Below are 17,882 nucleotides of genomic sequence, written 5' to 3'. Positions count from 1 at the left end.
CACCACCCAGAAGGAGGCTATTATTATTAGCAATGTTGTCTATTAACCTAATTTATATTTCGTTTAATTTCAGGTTTAGGATTTGGTCTCATATATTTACCAGCTATTGTCAGTGTCGGCTACTATTTTGAAGAAAAGCGTGCCTTTGCCACTGGCCTAGCTGTGTGCGGCAGCGGCCTTGGTGCCTTTATTTTCAATCCTTTCTCAAAATACTTGATTGATGAATTCGGTTGGAGAGGTGCAATATTAATTGAGGCAGGAATAATTTTAAATTGTGTGCTTTGCGGTGCAATGTTTAGACCATTAGAAAAGCCCAAGGGCTATAAAAGTGACACGGACCAAACGATAAAAGCCCCGTTAAAAGATTCAAAACTTGTGAAAGATAGTATTGAACTTGAACTGTTCGTCAGCAATGGCAACACAGTATCTTCTCGGCCGTCGTCTCCAATACGTGATTTTACTCCACTGACTTTAGAGCCACCACAAAAGGGGACTTCTTTGTTCCGTAGCGATGGTGCCTTACACCGTAATACGCACAAACCGACGACACCATCACCTCTTACGAAGGACCAATCAGAAGACACTACGCTTGTGAGGCCTCAATTTAAACGACTACTTTCAGAAGAACATCATTATCGTCACCGTCACCACAATCAGCAGGCGTCATTCCATTCTCACAGAAACCTGATGCTAGGTAAGTTGCTTATCGCAAAAATGGTCGCCGTCACGCTTAAATGGAACATGTTACAAAAACGAAACCTCATTTAGAAACAACGTACACTTTACAAAATTTACAAAGTAGTTTTCATACGTTCGATATACATTTCACTTTAAAGCAGATACAAGTACATACTTGAAATACATTTTCTTCAGCACAGTTGTATTTTCAAAAACGAAATTTCTAAAAGCTCTGACGCTCCATTTCACATGACGGCTCACAGTAAAGTCAGCTGTTGTTCCTGAAATAAATACAGTAACGATACATAGAGTAACCAATGTACATCGACATTGTAATTTGATCACGTGGGCAATTCCACATAAAATAATAGCTCCTCCATTATTCATGTAAAAATATGTCTCGGAAAAAAGCGTTTCTGACAATGATATTCAATTCGCAAAATGTCTTCAATTTTAACAGATAGACATTATGTGCAGCATGCCCAATATGCATTTTTTAACCATTCTCGGATGGAGTCATGTTTCAGATATTGACAGACATAAGGGCGTTGCGTTTTCTGTCGAGAATGAAATGAGCCGTGCCATGAGAAAACCAACATAGTGGGTATGCGACCAGCAAGGATCCAGACCAGCCTGCGCATCCGCGCAGTCTGGTCAGGATCCATGCTGTTCGCTAACGGTTTCTCTAATTGTAATAGGCTTTGAAAGCGAACAGCATGGATCCTGACCAGACTGCGCGGATGCGCAGGCTGGTCTGGATCCTTGCTGGTCGCAAACCCACTATGTTGGTTTTCTCATTGCACGGCTCAAATATAGTATTATTTCAGAGGGTATTGCTTACAAACTGCTTCCTTCTCAGTAGTTGCAAATGAGGATGGGTATACATTTTACTTGTACTTTGAAATGGTTATAGACAGAGATACTAGTTGATGGTAAATTAAGTCGTTATTACTCTCAACGTTATCTCCGACAAAGTTATTGTCCAAACAGTCGGTGCATTGTAGGCTAACAAATTGAGACTGATTGTCTCATTATTCTGTGATTGTTATAGATACCTACAATCAGATAACAGGACATCAAATTATGCATTTCACCTATCGTATGTTGGATGTTGACAGACAGGCATATGAGATTTTGGCATACAGACAATTTTAGCATGGATATTATTGTCTTTCTCCCATATTGTCTGTCAGTTTTGAAATATAGAGTAGTAACATATTGTAGACATAGAAAGATGAATTCATTTCTTATGAAAACTATAAGTCGAGTCAGACCTGCACGAATATCCATATAAATAAATATGATATTAAATATTTAAAGAAATCAAAGTGCGATAACTCTTGTAAAAATGACCAGATCAGTAAATCGTGTTTTTAACGCATATCTTCATACGTTAGATAGTCATATTGGGATATTTGAACAAACTCGTTCTAATAGTTATAAATAAGATTAAAGTTAATTTATACAGCTGTTATTCTGATACGCCCAGAGGGACGTATTGTGTTATGACGCCGGTGTCCGTCCGTATGTCCGTCCATCCATCCGTCCGTCCGTCCGTTAGCAATTTCGTGTCCGCTCTGGAACTTTGAACCCCTTGAGAATTTCGAAGAAACTTGACACAAATGTTCACCACATCAAGACAACGTACAGAACACATGTTCTGGACGGCTCGCTTCCAGGTCAATGTCACACTTAGGGGTCAAAGGTGATATGACTTTGTTTCGTGTTCGCTCTGTAACTCTTGAATTGCTTGAAGGATTTTAAAGAAACTTGGCACAAATGTTAACCACATCCAGACGACGTGCAGAACGCATGTTTTGGATGGCTCTCTTCAAGGTCAAGGTCACACTTAGGGGTCAAAAGTGATACCTGAACCCCTTGAAGGATTTCGAAGAATGTTGACACAAATGTTCACCACATCGAGACAACGTGCAGAGCGCATGTTCTGGATGGCTCGCTTCAAGGTCAAGGTCACATTTAGGACTCAAAGGTCATATGAATATGTTTCGTGTCCGCGCTGTAACTCTTGGACTGCATGAAGGATTTTAAAGAAACTTGGCACAAATGTTCACCACATCAAGACGACGTGCAGAGCGCATGTTCTGGATAGATCGCACTTAGTCAAGGGGTCAAAAGTCATACCTTCGGGCGTATATTGCTATGCATTGCGGTGTTCTTGTTTATTATTAGATGGACCTTAAATGCATTCGTTATAGTAAATGATTTCATGATTATTTAAAGTTTTATTCAAAATCCACAGACTTGAATCATTGGTTAAGCATCAGTGAAATGCGACGGACGGACTGGCGCCTTCGGTGAAGGATAACACAACTAGGAATAAAATGTTTCTGTGGTCGTTCACCATTAGTTTTACCAATTGTGAGAATGAGTTGTCAATACGGTAGCTCGAAGTTTTACCAATTGTGAAAATGAGTTGTTAATACTTGTCAGGTGATAATGATCTTTAGATTTGCTGTATCTTGTCCGCATCATTTGATTGCACGTCCGATGGAATAAATCAGCTTTAAATTCTTATCGAGTTAGGGACTGAAGACTCGTGTTTTCCGTTCGTCCACTATTCCGTCATTCTGTCATCCCGTCATCTTGTTTGTCCGCCTGTCCGGTCTATAACTGTCATCCATTAAGGAATTTTAATATTACTTGTCACAAATGTTCACAATAAAAAGACGAAGTGCGCAAAGCCCGGACACCTACCTCAAAGTTCATGGTCAAACTTGGAGGTCAAAGGTCAACAGAGCCTTCTTCCTGTCCGGTATGTATATCAACCATTCATCAAGAGATTTTAGATTTTCTTGACAAAAATAAAATGTTTTCCATAATCAGAAAACGTCTCATTCACAACAGCAAGTCCCCTATCTCAAACGTCACATTGTGTCAAAAGTCAAGTTTTTTCCTGTCCAGTCCATAACTCTGTCATTCATGAAGGGATGTCCATATTATTTGACAGTAGTGTTCTCCATGATGAGACGATTAGTCTTGCATTAAAAGCTAGATCTCTAGCTAAAAAAATCAAAGTCACACTTATATGTCCAAGTTCAGTAGTGTTTTTCCCTGTCCAAGTCTTAACTCTGTCATCCTTCAAGGTACTTTAATGCATCTTGGCACAAGTATTTCCCATAATAAGACGACTAATCATGCGCAAAACTAAGATCTCTAGCTCAAAGGTCAATGTCACTTTCAGAGATCAAAGGTCAGTAGGTTTATTTTTCTATCCGGTACATAGCTGTTTCACCAGTCATTAGATTTTGATATTACTTGGCACAAATGATCACTGTAATAAGACGACATGCTATGCGCATCACCCCTTTCTCAGAGGTCACGGAAGTCAAAGGTCAATAGGTGTTTTCCCTGTCCGGTCCATAACTTTTTTTATCTATCAAAGAATTTTAATATTACATGCCACACAATGTTTCCCATAATGAGATGATGTGTTATGCAAATAACCTTATCCCTAGCTCAAAGCTAAAGGTCATACTTGGACGTCAAGAATTAACAATGAGCTTCTCTAGTCCAGTCTTTAAAATATTTTAGGTCACTTTATTTGTTCTGTATGTAGCGTTTTCGTCCATGCACGGTTTGTATAGATATTCAAAACAAGATAATGTGTTGATATTTGCCCAATAATAAAAATATTGCTGTATTTTTTTCAGAATAACTTCCCCACTTAATTTCCCACCTATTTAAAAATGAAATGTTATTAAAAATACGTTTTGTACTTATAGATGTTATAAGCAGTCCATAACTGTAGATAATTTATATATAGGCAAATTAATCCCTACATTTTGCGTGATAACATATAGCATATATGGCACAATATTGTATATACATCTTTAACAGATATCAGTTCATTAGGATAGAATGCAGTAGATTTAATCAGTCACTTTCCAGTCGGGGACAAGGTTGGTCTTGTTATTGGAAATTCAACGCGTAGGAATATAACTTGTTACACAATACACATCATGTTTTGAACAAACTTTAACTCGGGGCATATGCTTTCATCGTTGCATATGTTTAGAGTCTGCAGAACGTGTGAAAACGGACGACTTAAAATTCAAAATTTCTATACATTGTTTACCATGGGTAATAACTTAAAATGCTTCAAAATTCAGGCAAATTGGAAACGTAATTTGTTTCTAGCCAGACTGCCTTATTTTCTCTAATTATGGCAGAGTTATTTTCATACATTACTTGTTAACAAATGTCTGGATCAAACCAGTTTTTATAAATGCCAGTTGAAAAATACGGGAAGGCATTTAACAGATTGCATCGAAACGAGTACAAATGCATTTCTGTGTCGTGAACTTGCGCGTACTGTCTGGTCATAAAGGCACCATGTCAAGTTTAAGAGCTATCAGAATTAAAGTAAACAGAAATGTAAAGAAATACGCACTTTCTGTATTTATGGCTTTAGGTATATTCTGCATATTTTGGTCTGGGATGTCAGACCAAATCATGCAGTGCGAATCATTGAAGTGGCATCTATGTAATTTATTGGTAGAAGTCCGAATGCTGCAGGAATAAACAACAGAAATACGTGAAGTACAGTCAGTATATTGTTGACTGACAAATTGAGACTGACTGGTATATTACTTTGCAATGATTGTAGATACCTGTTATCAGATAAGTGGCATTAAAATCGTGCATTTTACCTATCACATGTCACCGTTTGACAGCCAGACGCTTATAGACAATTAGTTTTAGATGTTATCATAGGGCTTCCATATTGTCTGAATAAGAAAACAATTAAGTAGATACAAACAGAACATTGCATCACTTATATATGTGTATAATATTGTGTGACATGTCCGTAAAGTTCGTAAAGACACAATAATTTCAGTTTATTTTTTATGTTATATTTATGTAAAAATAATTGTTGTATATCACTTTCACTGGTATGCCATTTTTCTCTATTATGATATTGGTAGATTTTGTTTATCCATAAAATCAAACTATGGATTTTTTCTATATACACTTGTTTTGACAATGACATAAATATAATTTAGTTTGTTTTTTTGTAGATGGTCTTTAGCACAAAAATATGTAAATTAAAAACGAATCTTTTGTGTTTAAGTCGAATGGTCTGTGCTTTCAGAAGGTCTTAAGCACTTTGTATGGTGTCTACCTGTAGTTTAATTTTCATACTTGAACACATTGGAATGCTTAAGTTTTCCTATGTTGTTGGTAAGCTGGTTTTACATTATGTTTTTATGAAACTTTACCGGTATATATCACTTAAAGCTGTAAAAATACAAAGTTTCATCAGAATAGTTGCATAACAATCTAAGAAAATTCGTCTAGTTTTAAGACAAAATGTCAGAACTGAAAAAGATAAATGCCATAAAATGTCTGCGTCCACAAAATTCATGCTACAGAATGAATGACACTTTTGTCTTTGTCTACTGGTGTAGAAACTATTTCGTCTTTATATACAGACAAACAGCAAAACATCCGACCAGACAATATTCACATCGTAAGACTATTCATTATGTCCCCACCCCTACTTGGGGAGACATATTGTTTTTGCCCTGTCCGTCCGTCCGTCACACTTCATTTCCGATCAATAACTGGAACACCATTTGACCTAGAACCTTCAGACTTCATAGGGTGGCAGGGCTTATGGAGTAGACGACCCTATTGATTGTGGGGTCACTCCATCAAAGGTCAAGGTCACAGGGGCCTGAACATGGAAAACCATTTCCAAACAATAACTTGAGAACCACTTGATGCAGAATGTTGAAACTTCTTAGGATGATTGGAAATGCAGAGTAGATGATCCCTATTGATTTTAGGGTCACCCTGTTAAAGGTCAAGGTCACAGGGGCCTGAACATGGAAAACCATTTCCGATGTATAACTTGAGAACCACTTGACCCAGAATGTTGTAACTTCAAAGGATGATTGGACATGCAGAGTGGATTACCCCTTATTGATTTTGTGGTCACTCTATTCAAGGTCAAGCTCACAGTGGACAGAACATGGAAATACATTTCCAGTCAATAACTTGAGAACCATTTGATCTAGAACCTTCAAACTTCAAAGGTTTGCAGGGCTTATGCAGTAGATGACCCCTATTGTTTTGGAGGTCACTCTATCAAAGGTCAAGGTCACAGGGGCTGAACATAGAAAACACTTTCCAATCAATAACTTGAGAACCACTTGACCCAGAATGTTGAAACTTAATAGGATAATTGGTCATGCAGAGTAGATGACCCCTGTTGATTTTGGGGCCACTCTATTAAAGGTCAAGGTCACAGGGGCCTGAACATTGAAAATAAAATTCCGATCAATAACTTGAGAACCACTTGATCTAGAATGTTGTAACTTCATAGGATGATTAGACATGCAGAGTAGATGGCCCCTATTGATTTCGGGGTCACTCTATTAAAGGTCAAGGTCACAGCGGACAGAACGTTGAAATCCATTTCCGGTCAATAAATTGAGAACCATTTGACCTAGATTCTTCAAACTTCATAGGGTGAAAGGGCTTACAGAGCAGATGACCCCTAATGTTTTTGGGGTCATTCCATCAAAGGTCAAGGTCACAGGGGGCTGAACATAGAAAACACTTTCCAATCAATAACTTGAGAACCACTTGACCCAGAATGTTGAAACTTATTAGGATGATTGGACAGGCAGAGTAGATGACCCCTACTGATTTTGGGGTCACTTGATCAAAGGTCAAGGCCACAGTGGCCTGAACATTGACAACCGTTTCCAATTCATAACTTGAGAACCGCTAGGCCCCAAATGTTGAAACTTAGTGGGATGATTGGACATGACAATTAGATGATCCCTATTGCAGCCAACCACCAGTGTCTCTTTGATTTTCGCTCCTGTCCCCTATTGACTTCTTGCCTATACGACTATGCTACAAAAGCATCTTCTAGTTAATTGAATGAATGTTTGTTCCAGTCTTACTTAAAGGTTTATTGCTAATGCACCCCTGATATAACCTTCATTTCAGACACAACTTCCAACTGGTTCCTTGAGAACGTAAATGGAATTCTGAATTGAAGACAGTTTATTTGAAAAAAATCTTTAAATTATTCTTTTAGCAAGATTTCTAATTAACACCGAGAATTAGATATTGGCTGTCTGCATCATTTAACAGTAAACATACTGTAGAAAAAAGAAAACATTACATTGAGAACTTGGGAAATTGCGAATGTTTCTGTTATGTTACATACATCCAGTAGCTGGAGTTGGACAATCTTGAAACAAAAGTTTTATGTTATTTTAAATTCTGGATATGTATGGAATTTTATAGACGTGACATTGTAAAGAATAAAATGGGAATGAAATACGTCATTATATTGAGATGAGTGGACTTGATATAGATGATCGGAACTACATCGCCTGAGGCAAAAAAAAAAAATGGCGCTTAGGACACAATTTTCAAAACCAGTGTGATATGTAACTTTGGCAAACTGAAGTTTAAAGAATATTTTCATGTAATTTCAAGAACACAGTATTTACAAAGTTGCAGACCTTTAAAACACTTCTCACTCGACGCCTGTTACGTCATTTTGTACTTCCTAGGCCTTTTAATACTATTAAATATTTACATACCCATACCTTTGGTGTTACAGTATAGATGTTGCCATGGCAACAGAGATCATTTTCAGGACATACATTTGCAAGGTATCAAAAGAGAGTATGTCCCGAACAACGAATATACTTTAAGAATAACTTTAATATAGAAATCAACACTTTTTTAAGCTTATAAAGTACTGTTATGCCCTTTAAGATGCATTTTCTCAGACAGAGATCCATTAGCTTAATACCATGCGCCGCTAATTCCGTGAAGTTTGGCGTTAGTTTTGCAAGAGTCAGCGTTCTTCATCATTCTAAAGGTCTCCAGGGGCTGGTTGTAGGAACTTTCAAAACTTTACAATGTCGATGATTTTAAAGCAAAAGAGTATTTTTCTCAATGTAAATGTCTGTTTTCAAACATTTACAAGATATTTACTTGGAAATGTTGCTTAAATGTTAACTAAGATATTCTTGAAGCTTAATAACAATCCAGTAAGAGTTAGGGCCAAAAAAGAACTCATATATCTTACACGTACTGGGGAAACATGTTGATTTAGTGCGGTCCGTCTGTCTGTCCGTCACAAAATGTGTCCGTCTTTCTGTCTGTCACAAATTGTGTCCGTCTGTCTGTCTGTCTGTCACAAAATGTGTCCGTCTTTCTGTCTGTCACAAGATGTGTCCATGCAATTCCCAAGAGTGATCATTGCCAGCCATATTTGTGCAACTCGTCGGGCTTTTCCGGTTCGATGATTGTCAGCTGAGTTATGGCCCATGATTCATCAAATTTTACGACGTTTTGGCAACTTCTTTTACATTTTTTGAGGATTTCCACCAAATTTGTTCAGTGCCAAGCCTCATTTTACATATAATTGGCAAAATCAGGTTCAGTGAATTTCAGTGGAATTATGACCATTGATTTGTCTTTTTGTTTAACCTTGCCCGTGCACCTGCTCCGATACCGTCAGGAGAAATTACACAAAACTTCACAAAAATGATCACTTCTGACCACTTCTGTTATATAACAGGGCGGACTTCCATCAAACATTACAGGAGTTATCAGTTATAAAGTCTATTTGTGCATATCTTCTTAACAGTGTTTACTCTTCTTTCTGTATACTTTTAGGTTGCTTTTCACCAAACTTTAGTGTAAGCACGTTTGTGTATATCTTAGCCATGCTCTGATTAAATGCTTTTCAGTAGAGTCATTATCCTTGATTTGTCGAATTCTTGTTTCATACATAGTTCGAATCTTATAGATCAGTCATTATTCCTGGAGTTATGACCCTTAATTTGTGGTATTTTTACAATTTCTGCTTGGCAAGTGGTGGGAGATATACGTTTTTTTTAAAAAATTCTAGTCTTACTTAAATCTCTGTGGTGTCCGAAATGGCTGACATTCACAGACGAAATACGCTTTCAGTTTTCGACGAAATTTTTCCAACCTTGGCGTTGGTTTAAACGATTCTATGAATGATTTTGTCTCATTTTTAAAGAGAAACAAAGAAAGGACAAATACCCTGTCATAGAAATGTAGCGTTAAAACCAAATAAAAGAAGCGATTTGACCCAAGTTATCTTTAAATTGTTTATTCTTAGGTCACGTGATCGTATCTTGACCGGTCAATGTCGGTGGCCGTTATGATTTTAATCGATATTTTTTAAAATAAATTCGCTACCCAAAGATTCATTTTAAAGGTATCAGTATATTTATAGCAAACATTTTCCACATTTAACACAAGATCATTATTCGGTAGTTGCCAATTGTTCCATCTTCCTGCTGATATGACATTCATAATTTATATTTTGGGACTGTTAAATTAACTGATAATTTTTTCAATGTGTAATATTAGGCGTTAATTTGATTTATCTTTTATCAATAGTGCTTTGCTGGTGATTCGTAACAATATTGATGTTTTATCTTGACCGGTCAGAGACTTTTCCATCTATGTATAGTGTGCCCATTGACTATAAAAACTCGCTCAGTTTTTTATGATGATGAATAGTTGCAGTTACGGTGACGAGCTTCTCGTGCATTGTTTATTGTTCAGTCTAAGTTCCAGGGTTTTGACCATGTCATATTTATAGGACAACACTTCCGGCATTACACTTTCTAAGACAGCAGTAAAAATGTACATTTAGTATATAACACTTTATGAAGACATTGTTGACAAATTTACAGACAGGCTTTTCATGTCCTCAGATTCTTTAAAACAACAACACCAACAACAACAACTACAAAAGTGACTGCATTAGGGGATTATTTAGGGTTCATATGATGCTAGCACATCATATCCGGAATTCATACTAATATCAGAAATATCTTACAATCCCCTAATGCAGTCACTTTTGTAGTTGTTGTTGTTGGTGGTGCTGTTGTTTTAGTCTCCTGAGTTTTTAGAGAAAACGGGCCAATTTTCATTAAATATTATTGTAAAATGCAGGTTTTCTCTTGTACATTACCATAGACGTAAATAGTACATATTGATGTATTTTGTTATTACTGCTTCTCCGGCGATAATCAAAGAATTGTATAAAACGCGGCTGTAATTAAATAGGCAAATTATCGTTCCATGTAATAAATATTGACACGCAGGTGTTATATTATAACTCTCATATTTGTAATGTTATATTCCGATTCATTTGCGGCACATGCTTTACATAATACAATATTTGTACTTGTTACTAGACCTGTTGTTATAATCACACTTTCATACTAAGTGTCACTTTATAAATCATAACACGGTGTTCACTCGTGTTCGTGGGCTGCAACGTGGATACTGCGTGTTGTTCAAGGCAGAACATACTGCCACAGTAATGGTGATCTAGGCGCGTGATTGTTGCATAGTTATTTTAATCTTGCTTTTGCATAATAGACAGTATTATACGCCGATATGAATGTAGAAACAAGTTAAAGCATAGCAAAAGTTCCGTCTAGGGTGAGACATCTATATAAATATGTAATGATCATCTTATAAAATTGTGGGTAATTATATCTTTATGAAATAACATGTCTACTGCTTTACCTCCGCACCCACGTTAGTTATATTGCCCCTATCAAGGCGATATGAAAAAAAAAAAAAAAAAAAAAAAAAACATACGCGGACGCGGACGGCCTAAATACTTTTTTTTGGTTGCATTTGATTTAACCTCTTTTTCAGGAGAATTCCAGTCAGTTAGGACATTCAGTTAACCTAACCATTGTTTCTGTATTCCGTACCGGTACTAAGTTGTTCTCCGCAATCAGAAGTGATTTCAGACACAATGTGTTTGATTTAACGCCACGAAGAATATACTCCCCACCTTTGATAGGATCTGCGCTCTCCCTGCTGAGCTAAGTGGCGGGCATATTCTAAATCAGGAATTTGAAATAATACAGTGGCCGTTAACATGAGGTCTGATAAAAGTGTTTGTTTATTTTTCAGGAGGCATTTACCAGAGTGGAAGTCTGATGAACATATCCATGCAGCGGTCACACCCTGCCCTGTACATAGCTAGTCTTACATCAATTCCGGGGGAACAAACAGACCTTACCAAGAGACTGTGTTGCTGTAACATACCTGCTGATATGTACTATTCATTGAAAAATATGTGCGATCTTTCATTGCTGAAAGATTTGATTTTTCTAATGTTTGTCATTTCAAACTTCTGTACAAGCATAGGCTTCAATATGCCTTTCATATTCTTGACTGACCGTGCGGTAGATGAGGGTATCAGTGAGGAGAGTGCAAAGTGGTTGGTGTCAGCTATTGGGATCTCAAACACCGTTGGCAGAGTTCTGTTCGGGTTTCTTGCGGATCGGCAAGGTGTAAATCGACTAATGCTCTACAATACTGCTTTGACAATCTGCGGCGTCGCCACGGCGTTATGTCCCCTGGCTTACACGTACTCATTGCTGGTAGTGTATGCTTGTGTGTTTGGGCTTTTTATTGGTATGTTATTTACTGACAACGGTTTTAGCTATTTTTGTTATTTTAAACTGAGGTTAAGGCCTTATAAGCTTATAAAGGAAGCGTATGGCTAACAACGTGGCCTTACATAATAACGAGTAAAGCTTCGTTATCCATTTTGCTGAATGTGAATCTCCATGCAAGAATGGGTATCAGATTGAAAATTCAATTTTTTGTAGATGTTTGTTTCATTTTGAGCGGAAGTGACAAAATGTTCTCAGATATCTTATTAAATTTGCATACATGTGTAGATAAAACCATTTCTTATAAAACCGTCGGTCTGCCAAATGGCCCTTTGTGTGTGTATTTTAGTTTATTTACTGTCATTACAGTCGATATCCATGGGTGACTGTCTCTGGAAGAGTGTTGGTAAGTTTTAATGGAGTAAAGTGCAAGATACAGAAGAACCGCAAATTCAGAACTTTCCCAAGTTCTTTAGCATGCCAGGCAACAAAACGAACATACAAGGAACTCTCATTCAGATGTTAGTAATTTTAGTTGAAGGAGCTTGGGTTCGAACTAAAGATCGCAGTCAAAAGCACTTGATACCATTTTAGCGTGGAGATTCACCTCGTTTTATTTGCTGTTACTGTGTCGCTTGAAAGGTACACGCATGACAATATTGTCCGTGTGTGATTTCGTGGTGACACTGACAGAGAGAACAATTATAGTTTTAGCTGCATTAGAGAATGTGCAATAAAGAGCATGTCAAGTAACGTATTTATCATACCAATCTCTTGCAGGTGTCTATGTTTCACTGACCTCAGTTGTACTGGTTGACCTTTTGGGGTTGGAGATGTTAACCAATTCATTCGGATTGCTTCTCATGTTCCAAGGAATTTCCACATTGGTTGGACCACCAATAGCAGGTTTGTATTCGAAAATCTCGTCTTAGATCAGTGAAAGTACACAATTTAACATATGTGGAACGATGAAATGTTAAGGGGCCCGCATGTATTTTTTTAAATTGAGAAAACGCTTCTTCTGTTGGCAATACAGGTAGACAGCTATGTCTGGTCTTGTGAAATTGTAAAGTAAATCTCTATAGTGTTTAAAGTTAGAATGTAATCCACACAGACATACTGTTAAATGGTGTGACATTCTATCAAATTCCTTCAAGCTGCAACCCACAGTACCTGCATCATATCCACAAAACTTGTTTCTTGTGTTTCTTTATACTGTCTCCTAGTCATGCATCATCATCCTACTGCCTACTTTACCTCCACCAAAAATAATTTTTAAACTGTGTTTTGACATTCTTTCTTAGTACCCCGTGTCGCCATTCCCCGCAAATTCCACAATCAAACTAGTGGAAACATGAAAAATCTTTCTGTCAGAAAACACTGGCCATACCTCAAACTATCAAACTAATGTCACAGATATGTTTTGTTCTAGCAAGCTGTGAAGCCCAGATGAGCGTTCTAGTTCCATCATAGCCCTCTTGCTAGTAGAGCCCCGAGCTAGAAAACTACTTCACATGGATTAGTGTAGTAATGTGCACTCGCATAAATCAGGTTCCTGAAATGCACTTCTTACCAATATGTCGCACTAACTTGGGAGAATAGCACTATCTATTGGCACCACGCATATAATGAACCAATTAAGTTATTGAAGTTTATACTGACTATGCCGTCCAGCTGTTTATGTCATAACCTCATGCATTATGTTTATCTCATGTTGTATATATTGTATTTGGGCCGGAGGCCATATAATGCAAATAAATTGAATTGAATTGAATATAGTCTTTAAGATTCATTTACAGAGAATGCTTCTGTCGGTTTCCATGACTTCCTAGGCTACAGCTTCATGAAACATAGTTATGCTCTAATTCTTTTCACTCAACAAGCATAAATTATTTATAACCTCCAAGCATACACCTTTAAATAAACAACAAACAACTATATATAGGTCGTTAGCCTGAGGTCACCCGGGAGCCCTTTTTTTTTTGGCAAAAATAGCCCTAATTTTAGTCCTATTTTTTGCCAAATAGTGCTTGAAAGCCTGGCCCGGGTGTCCGTCTACCTGCTGGCTGGCGGAAAGTCCGCGGCACTGCCCAGCTGCCCGCCTATGTCTGAAATATGACCTAACTGTGTCTTATCGCTTGTTACGAGTTTCCACCCTTTTTTTAAATTTTTATATTTGAGCTGGATACTGACAACTGTATTTACATTTATGTTACAATATTTTGACAGGCTGGCTTTATGACGGGACTGGGAGTTACGACGTGTCTTTCATAGTTGCTGGCGTTATTGTAGCTGTAAGCGGGGTTATGCTATACTTCATTCCACTAGTGCGGCGATGCCTGGATAAAGAGGACGTGGAAACTGGGGACGATAGCGAACAGAAAGAACTTACGGCATGAAACTCACTTACATAGCGTAAAGAAACCTATATGAGTGCAAGAGTGTTACTTATCAAAGAAAACTAACCGATAATTGATGCGATTTACATAGCGTGTGTGAATCGGTAAAATGATAATGAACAAATGAAACGTATATCATGTAATTATCATAAACGTAACCTTTCTTGACGTAACTGTACGGTTACTATATTATGAAGAAAGTGAATAAACATATCGGCATAAAATATGATTCACGTTTCACACTGTTTCCTAACGAATCGAATGATGATAGAATAAGGGGAAATTGTGCTGTAGACTTTCGTAACACTAATCACAGGGCGGTAGTGAACAGAAAGAACTTGTGTTTACGTTACGTACCGTATAGTTTCGCTTTGAGTTAGAAGCAGCATGCTATACAGCGTTACATTGAAAAACGCATTTAGTTTTAAGAATAGACTTTATCAAAATTTAAACAAAGAAAAATACACATATTTTGTAGTTGCAGAATAAAAGCAATCATGAATGCAACAACGAAAACTTTAAGCAGTATTGTGATAGAAGGTCACAGGTGTTGTATACTCGAAAAGTGGAAGTATGGCTCACTTTTAAAAGCAAATACTTTGTTTAGAAGCTCTGTTTCATGAGGACAAAGCTGAACAATACTTTATAGTGAAAGTCTAATCGAATGGCATTGATATAACAGAATCATCTGAGAATTCCAACATTATTGATGTCATACTTACTATAGTAGCCTTTAATCTACCATGAGGAATGTCTATTAGCGCAATGTAATGTTTTTCATATGGTGTTTATCTTTTATTTCTCTTAAATGTCTTCAGTATAGTTCCTTCTATATATTGTACATGATTCCCTTAAGCCTTTGTCATGTAAAACACAGTTCAATGTATTGCATAGTATACAGTTGTATAGTACAAAGATTTCTTGAAACTTTTGCTAGGTAATGTACATTTTCAAAGGTTATATTAACGAGTTGAATAGTATGAAATTTCGTTAAGCTTTTGACAGTAAAGCCAAGCTCGAGAAATTTATTTATTTTGTAAAATGAGTCATATTTAAGACTTTGTCTTGTAATGCATAGTTCAAAGTATAAATAATCTAGTTCCGTAGCGAATACATGCCGCAAAGTGCATAATTCGACGATTTCTTTCCATCGTGACTTTAAGCACATCTCGTGTATAATTAAGGTTATTTACAAACTTCATCATTATAAAGATTCCTGTAAACCTCCGTCACACTAAGCGCATTTCAAAGTATTTTTTAAAACAAATTGATAGTTTAAATGTATTTTTAATACTTTGTCGCGTAAAACACAGGTCAAAGTAGTTATAACCAAGTTACTTAATATAAAGCTTTCACGTAGAGCGCAGCTCAAGGTATATTTAACGAAACTGTAAAGTGGGAAGATTCCTTTAAACAAGCACACTTTATTATTTTTTTATAAACAAGTTGCGTTGGATGAGGAAACGTTTTTCTTCAAGATAAGCAGATTTCAAGGTATTTATGAACACGCTGCACAGCATACTGTCACATTCAGTATTGCAAGTATAAAGATGTAAGTTAGCAGATCTCAGTTTAAAGTTTCTGTGTTTATTGATATAAGTTTTTGTTACTTTTGTTTTAGTTGAGTCGGACTCAATAGTGTGATAATCATTACACGGGCATTTTTTTCTCTCGCCAGAATTCAAGTTTTACAAATCAAGTATTTTTAGTTTGTCAGCATACCTCTACTCTGCCAATGGTCTATGTGAGTTATGACGGTCCTATGGTAGAGACTGTCTCATACGTTTAAACAATCAAATTAGCTCAGGTAGTCCCTTCTTCTTGAAAGTGTTTTAAAAAGATATTGCATGGAGTGCAATATGATTTCTGTGTTCAGTGAACCATTTACATTCGTTTTTATTGCTTTTTAACAAAACAATAGCATTGCAGACATCAGATACATCAGTTAGTTAGTGAACAGTTTCATCTGCCGTTTCCATAACACTTTTTTCATTGGTTTCTCTTTCGATGTATGACAATACATCATTATAACGAAATCTATGGACGGTAAAAGGAACATTTTAAATTTTTAAATGTCTTTTATCGTGTCTTCCATAGTAACTTTCAGCCATTTAAGACAGTAAAAACTTTTAAAGTTTGTGTTTTGTGTTTATTCTTTTTACGAGTTGTTTAAAAAACTTTGATATATCTTAGTTAGAAAAGTAGTTTCATGTAAAATCATTCAGAATTGTATTTTTGTTACAAAAGTTTTCAATACAAGGAAAATACATTTTCGACTAGTTTACTTTGTTAAAGCCATGATACAATTCCACGTCTGATCCTCTTTTAGCGATGCATTAAAAAGTCGCAATTTACGAAAAACTGTAGGCCATTTTTATACGGAAATTCATACAGAGACCACGCTTTCCAAGGGAGTAACTATCAGTCGAATTTTTATGTTAAAGTGCCTTTCAGTGGTAATGACGAAGAACAGTTCGGCATAGGAGAAAATATTTTCGAAAGCGCTATTTCCAGTTTAATAGACGCGCTTTTTACTTGACCAGCATTTTAAGCTTTCATTTTCAGAACCACAGAACTTTACAATTCCTATTCATGCAGAAGATATTATGTTTCTAGAATGGGACCAAAGCTGAACTTTCCGCATGGAAAAATATATAGATCTACCCTGATTCATAAGATATTATAGTTTAATCGGGAACAGTTCCTGACAGTAATGTTTTTATTTATATATTTGATGATACAGGCAGCAATGGTTAGTCGCCACTCCTGCTGAACTTTGCATATAACGGACATTTTGCGTATTCTTGTGTACATGCCTTGTAATCTAGACAATTTTTGATGTATAGATCTATGTTACCAATGTATTTGCTTGTTTTATGTAGTAGCAAAAATGTATTTCTTCCAATGTATGAGCATATTGTTTATATAACAAGGTTCCATGCTAAATTTGTTATTGTATTTTGTGATAGTTATTGATTGAGAAAAAACGTATATAGAAGTGTATCCATAGTAATATAACATCAGTTAAAAATAGAAGATTTTAGATCAAATGAGTTTAAAGTGTTAAATTTTACCGAAAGATATTTATACTTCATGTTCATGTCTAACACGAACAATAAAGTTTTATATACCAAATTACCTGTCGATGTCTTTCTTCATGGTGTAGTTTGGAATATATATGCTTCTTTGGAGAGTAATAATGAAACTTGGTATGGTGATGTAGATCTTTTTATCTTAAATGTACGTCGAAAATAAGATAATTGCTGTGGCAAGAAATTGTTAAATATGACAAAAATGGATCTTTTGATGACTTAAAAGTACAAGGGACTTGTGTCATGGAAAT

General features: G+C 36.4%; 1 protein-coding gene across 1 annotated transcript in view; it reads left to right on the top strand.

Moving 5' to 3' along the window:
- Window positions 1-17,674, top strand: part of LOC123553806 (monocarboxylate transporter 12-like) — a 43,076-nt gene extending 25,402 nt beyond the window's left edge. Inside the window, exons 5-8 of the mRNA XM_045343468.2 lie at window positions 74-694; window positions 11,653-12,159; window positions 12,921-13,046; window positions 14,370-17,674. Coding sequence (XP_045199403.2) covers window positions 74-694; window positions 11,653-12,159; window positions 12,921-13,046; window positions 14,370-14,539 — 1,424 coding nt within the window. The 3' untranslated portion in view covers window positions 14,540-17,674. The remainder of the gene's footprint in view (window positions 1-73; window positions 695-11,652; window positions 12,160-12,920; window positions 13,047-14,369) is intronic.
- Window positions 17,675-17,882: the final 208 nt, after the last annotated feature.

Source organism: Mercenaria mercenaria, chromosome 7 (genome assembly GCF_021730395.1).
Source record: "Mercenaria mercenaria strain notata chromosome 7, MADL_Memer_1, whole genome shotgun sequence".
NCBI lineage: Eukaryota > Metazoa > Mollusca > Bivalvia > Venerida > Veneridae > Mercenaria > Mercenaria mercenaria.
The sequence above is the reverse complement of the archived record's forward strand: the minus strand, read 5'-3'. Positions and strand labels throughout refer to the sequence as shown.